At 47.6% G+C, this 6,690-nt stretch overlaps 1 protein-coding gene across 1 annotated transcript; it reads left to right on the forward strand.

The window, feature by feature from the left end:
* Positions 1–4,253: 4,253 nt before the first annotated feature.
* Positions 4,254–5,586, forward strand: LOC113616614 (C-C motif chemokine 13-like; the record flags this gene model as incomplete). The annotated part of the gene is made up of 2 exons (XM_027100028.1): positions 4,254–4,379; positions 4,849–5,586. Coding segments are annotated over 2 exons (342 nt in total), but the record flags the coding sequence as incomplete, so codon positions are not given.
* Positions 5,587–6,690: the final 1,104 nt, after the last annotated feature.

Below are 6,690 nucleotides of genomic sequence, written 5' to 3' on the forward strand. Positions count from 1 at the left end.
CAACGAATCACCCCAAAATTGAGGCGGTGGACTTTGGGAGCAACTGTAGACTTGGGGTTTGCTTTCTGCATCTAATTTGTTTCTGGTTTTATGTTTAAGTTAGTTTAGTATTTAGAGTTTATTATCATTGGTAGATTTCTTTATTGATTTGCTTGCTCTCTTCCTCCTTTATATATATATATATATATATATATATATATTTTACTCACCCATAAAAAACAACGAAATAATGCCATTTGCAGCAACATGGACGAGCCTAGAGATTATACTAAGTGAAGTAAGTCAGAAAGAGAAAGACAAATACCATATGATATCACTTATACGTAGAATCTAAAATATGATACAAATGAACTTATTTACAGAACAGAAACAGACTCAGACATAGAAAACAAACATTGTTACTAAAGGGGAAAGGGGTTGGGGGAAGGATAAATTAGGAGTTTGGGATTAGCAGATACAAACTACTATATGTAAAATAAATAAACAAGGTCCTACTGTGCAGCACAAGGAATTATATTCAATATCCTGTAATAAACCGTAATGGGAAAGAATATGAAAAATAACATATATATATATAACTGAATCACTTTGCTATATACCAGAAACTAACACAACATTGTAAATTAACTATACTTCAATGAACATAAAATTTTTTCAAAATTGAAATTATTGGCACAGGACTGAGCACTTTGCATGCACTCATTATCTTATTAGGTTCTCAGAACATCACAATGAGGTAATAATTAGCAATCAGTTCTTCTTAGAGGCTCAGAGAGGTAAGCAATTTGCTCCAAATCATATAACCAGTAAATGGCAAATACAGGACTTAAATCCATGTCTGGTTGACTCCAGACCCCAGGCTCCTAAACATATTTTCTTACAAGATAATAGGTCCTGAAGCAGAGGGAAGGACAGACAGGAGTCCCTTCAGCTGGAAGTGTTTGAATGTCCCCCCACTCACTCAATTTGGAGAAGAGTTTGGGGTGCATGTGTAGGAGTGGACTGTAAGAGGATAATAACATACAAGACTCAGTTGGTTAAATTCACGGCATGAATGTGCTTATCCAGAATTCAGGATTCAATGCACTAGCACAAGTACTTGGGGATGATGAATATTTAGCTAGATTGGCTGATTGGCTGGTTGGCATCTAGGCTTTAAAACAGGCCTGCAGTTGATGAAGTTGAAATGCCAGAACTCCCCTGGGACATTAGGAAAGTGTCTAAAGGCTCAGGGAAGTGGGTCTATTGAAAAGGATCTATTATGTGCAAGCTGCCTAGCCATCTCTAACTGCACTCCCGGGCAAGGCCAGAGGACACTTCCTTTACCAAGGCATGCTTTGATGGGGCCGTGAGAGGAGGGCAGCGTCCTTAAGAGCTCTCTGGTGGCTATTCACTACAGATCAGAGATGGCCACGGGATATGCTGGAATCCCGCGGTTCTCAATTTTAGTGCCCATTAAGCATCACCTGGAGGGCTTGATACAACACAGTCTGCCATCCTACTATTGGTGACAATTTAAGTAATCATGATGCCAGCAGCTGCCATTATTATGCTCCTAAAATATATGAGCAACCCAATTCCAGAATCCCATTTAGAAGGTCTATTACCAGAAGCCACTTCTGGTACCTAAACCTATGTCAGTGAGGAAGAAATAGATGACACTGAAATTGGAATGATTTGAGGAGGGTTGAATAAAAATACTATTTACCAAGATGTGGGCTGGGTGTGGAGAAACCATAGGGCTGCTTTGGTACTCTGAGGCTAGTGACAGCATGGTGACCACCCTTGGACCCGAAGGAGCAAGGACAGAGTGTGGTTCCCCAAAACTGGACGGAGAGAGTCATGGAGAGGGCCACCTGGAAAGGAAGTGAAAACCATTGGTTGAGGGCTGCATCCAGGCAGAGGTATAAGGAGGCAACAGAGAAATCAGTACTTCACCCTAACTACTCCCTCTTTCCAACACCCTGCAGGGTTCCCCCATGTCCATACCCAACCCAAAGCCAGAAGACCTGCAATCTCATTGATGTGATCCACAAAAGAATGGCATGTGTGTCTGCAGGGACAAGCTTGAAATCTTTTCTTTTGTGGTTCCTGAGAAGTTTTTATGTCAAAAACTTATAAAATGAGTCGAAGAGTGAACACTTTTGATATTCCCTGGAAGCGACTGTGTAAGATCAGAATTATTTGTTCTTGGAATGCTTGGAGGAAGAGCTGTTAAAGCTTCTGGAGACTGGAGGATGTTTTGTGGGAAGGTTTTCCATTACTGACTCAAATTTTTAAATAGTTTGAGAATTTAAAAAATTTTTTTCTTGCAATCTGGTAAGTTAGATTTTAAGAAATCCGTCCACTTCTTCTAAATTAAAGTTGCTGGCATAAGGTTCTTATTTTCTTCTTGGTGTCTGCAGGCTCTGTAGTGATGTTCCCTACTGGTGCCTTTTTTCCTTTTTTCATGGTCAGTTCAGGAGAGTTTCAGCTTCTTTGTAGGCTTGTCAAAGAACAAAATTTGAGCTTCTTTAGCCCTTTGTCTATATATTCTTTTCTATTTCACAAAACATAGCTCTTTATTTCATTTCTTTTATTATCACTGGGCTTGTTTTGCTAGAGTAGAAAAACTTGCAAGGATGGAAAGTGGACAGGAGAATATTCCAAGCAGGTGCAAAAAGTAAGCAAAGTCTGGGAGCCAAGAATGAGCATGGGGATAGGAACACTCAGGCCAAGGGCCTTGCCAGGTATTCTGTCATAGTCCAAGCTGTCCCCTCCTTGCCACCGTGCTCATTGGCACTCCCCCCACCCCAAGCTCCTAGCTCAGACCCCTTGCAGGAGGGAGCCAGGTTCAGGAACAAAGAGCCCACTTCATTGCTCTGTTCCCCACCCCGTCCTATCAATGATCCTTCCTGAAAACAAGGGGCTTAGACAAATCAGTGGTTTTCAAACCGTATCCCTCTGGGCCTGAGTAGCAGAAGGGAGCACCTAGATGTGATGGGAAGAGCCTGGCTTTAATTTGTCTCCAGTACGAGACTTCCACCTAAAACTTGCCTTGGAAAAAGACATCACCTACATGAAACACTCTTGGTGATTATATGTAAACAGACTGGCTTTTTCTCCCAGTGTCACCCCTCACTCCTCATGAGACGTTGGGCAAGTTATTTAATCTCTCTGCCCCTCGGTGTCCCCATCTGTAAATGGGCATGATAATAATAGCGCTTACCTTGTCAGGACTAAGTATGTAATAGGGGAAAGTCCTTAGCATAGGAGTTCTTTTCTATGGTTTCTTTTTCATTTTGGAGAAAGCAGCTCCTCGGATCACTTACTAGGGTGAGTGCCAGCACATCTGTGTTCTGTCTTCATCTCTGTGGTCTGGGCGGCTGGAGGGAAACGGTGCCTACCCTGCTACAGGCCACAGCTTTTGCCTTGCATTTCCTGGAAAACTCTTCGGCAACCCAGCCTCCAGCTTAGTAGATTCAGGATACACGGTAAGAATTCAGAATCTTAGTAGATTCATCTTGACTTGACTGTACCCTGGCCAGGCAATGATCCCTCTGGGGGCCCCCATCCTCTCTGCCTCTCTACAAAGGCAGGCGGGGCAGCCAGAGCTGCCAAGAGGCTGAGATAAACCCAGGAACCAACAGCTCTTAGGCTGAAGCTCACATCTTCCCCCTCCAACAGGAAGGTGTCCACAGCGCCTCTGTGTCTGCTGCTCACAGCAGCTGCCAGCAGCACCCAGGTGCTCACTCAGCCAAGGAGATTCAATCTTTCTCCCCCTTCCCTTCCTCTCTCTCCTTCCCTCTGTTTCTCATCTTCTAGGAAGGCCTAAGCCAAAGTGACCCACTTCGGAGACTCTCAGAGCACCCGGGGTCCTTGGAGTTTTAACATCTAATTTTGGAGACAGAAGGCAGAAGCCCAGGTTGGGGACAGCAGGCATCCTACCTGCCCCCTCCCGCCTCCAGGACACCGCAGAGCCAGAATAAAGCCTAAACTCTACTGAAAATTCAGGGCCTTTTCTTTGACCCCAGATGATCGCCTCAAACCCTGCAGGTTGGGGGGCCATATCCAGGACATGTCACACTGGCCTCCCTCAGTCAGCAAAGATGTGTCCCCACCATGCAGAATCAACTTCAAAATCTTGAGCCACATGTTCCTGGTTCCACCCTCTCTCGGGGCGGCCGGCAGGAGCACTGGACCTGCGTGGAGAAGACACACTTCTACCTCTTAGCTTTCCTTCCCCTGCTGCGTTCAAGCTGAGAAAAGCCTGACATCTCAGATGCTTTTTCTCCGTGACTTTATTTCTAGATGCACTCCGCGACCTGTTCAACTGCTGTTTCACATTTAACCATAAGAAGATCCCCTTGCAGAGGCTGAAGAGCTACGGAATCACCAGTGTCCGCAGGCAGCTGTCCTGTAGCTAGGAAAACCCTGCTCCCCTCCAGCCCCCCACCTCATCTCACCCCTTCCCTTTCTTCCATCCCCCCCATCCTAAGTTCTGCCCCACAAGACAGACATAGACTAATTTGAGATGTCCTACTCAGGGGATAAGATCCAACCAGACTATGTAATCCAAAGCTTCCTATTATTACATCAGGGACAGGCCCAGAGAGGGCCGGTAACATCCCACACCCTCCTTGCTGAATGGGTACCAGCTCACACTCGGGTGGTTGCTTTGCTGGATGCCAGGCCAGCTTCTCCCAGGGTGCAGCAAGAACAGCAACTACCCCCAGAGGGCCTCTCCTTTCCACACCCCTCTGACTTCCTGTCCCAGGGCAGCCCCTCACCTGTAGCAGATGGGCCTGGTCATCCCTAATGAGTCATCCCTTGGATAAAACCCTCCAACATTTCACCTAACCCTGCCAGCCCACCTTCATCCACAGCTTCAGAACCAAACTGGCCAAGGACATCGGTGCCGACCCAAAGGAGAAATGGGTCTGGAATTACATGAAACACCTGGGTCAGAAACCTCACACCCTGAAGACTTGGACTCTTTCGGCCACACTAAGACCAAGCCAGAGGCTGAGAAATGATTCTTTTCCCCCAGGCTTCCTGTCTCTATCCTGGACTAAATTGACCTGAATTTTCAAATAGGGTGCTTTCTGTTTCCTGATGCAAAATGTACTATGTATTACGTAATATTTAGTCTATTATTTGAATTGTGGCTGGTTGGGGAGTTATTTTGAATATTGGTGATCTCTTTTTTTAAAGCAAGGCCTTGAGCCACTTGGTTCCCGTCATGAGCCCCAGTTCCCTCTCCTGTAAGCTGCGGGCAGTGGGTCTTTCTCCTGCCCAACTCCCCAGGGGTGATGAGCATGCCTATGAGAGCCATGGCGATGAAGGGCTACTGCAATCTAGGGAGGACAGCGCCTGGTGAATGTGAGGTGTTGCTAAATGTGTTATTATGGAAACATGAATGCAACTGTAGGATGGCTGACTTTTTGCAGAAAATACATTTTGTTTAAAATCTCTAATACAGTAATGGTGTTTTCTTCAGGGGTAACTCCCAACCAGTAGGGGGTGCTCTCAGGTGCAGGTGGATGGCAGAGGGTGCTAGAGGAATGTGGATGTAGCCAGGGCCTGGCTGTGTGGCTAACCTGGGCCCATCTGGCCTGGCTCATCAGCCCAGGATATTCTAGAACCATGGCTCCAGTCCCCAGCATTAGCTTCCAGTGGGTCTCCCTGCCCTCGTCCTCCACCCTGGAGTAATACAGCCAGTAAGTGCACTTGACACACCCGCTGGTGGGGGCGGGGGAGGGGGAGGAATCAGGTGGCCCCGTCCTGATTAGCATCAGACTTGACAGCAAAGATGGGACTTGGACAGACGGTGTAGCACCGTCACAGCAAAGACTCTCCCGGAGGAGATGCGGGATGGAAAAGAGGGGAGAGGGCCTGCAGGGAATATCCCCAAATAGTCAGAGTAAGGGATCCAGAATGGAAAAGCCAGAGACCTTTGGAAAGGAAGGTTGAGGCACGGTTATAGAGGAATCGGAATATCAAGGTGGGAGTTTGGAGTCAGCTCTGAAGTCTTTGGAGCGATGGGGAGGGCAGGGTGTGGGGTGCCAGGAAGAGTAGCCTGGGATCAGGGCCGAGGGCAGGATGGGGTTGGCAGGGGGGCACGAAGAGCAGCCTACTGCAGTGGTCCAGGTGAGGGGTAGCCAGAGAAGCAGGGCAGTCATGGGGGCGGAGGGAAGAGATATCCTAAGAAGAATGAGCCAGATGCGCTGCGTGTTGAATGCCGGGAAAAGAGGGAAAAGCCCTGAGACACAGGACAGGAGACCGTCTCCCCTAAAGCCACCAAACCCTGAGACCCAGAATTCACTGCCCTCCTTTGCTAGTCTCCCTAGAGTCTCAGGTCACACAACTTGGAGCTTGTGATTGTCCCTCTTAAAGGGACAGGACCTCCTCTTCCTCTCTATCCCCTGAGGGGCCCCCTGTTCTTCCCGAGACTGCCTCCCTCCTCTGGATGACTTGTGTTGGCATCTTCATCAGACGTGGACCCACCGAAACCTGGAGCCTCTCTAGGGCCCTTCCCAGGAGAAGGCCCTGCTAACCAACTCTGCAGGCTCCTTCAGGTTGAGAAAGGGTCTGGGTATCATGCTGTACCACACAGTCACGTGGCATCTGGGGACTAGGGGAAGAGTTCTACCCTGGGAGGCATTGTAAGCAGCTTTGGGCAGGAAAGCGCTCTCTGCAGGAGGTCCCTTT

This window comes from Aethalodelphis obliquidens, unplaced genomic scaffold (assembly GCF_003676395.1).
Source record: "Aethalodelphis obliquidens isolate GAN/ISIS:26980383/991018 unplaced genomic scaffold, ASM367639v1 scaffold249, whole genome shotgun sequence".
In the NCBI taxonomy this organism is placed as follows: Eukaryota; Metazoa; Chordata; class Mammalia; order Artiodactyla; family Delphinidae; genus Aethalodelphis; species Aethalodelphis obliquidens.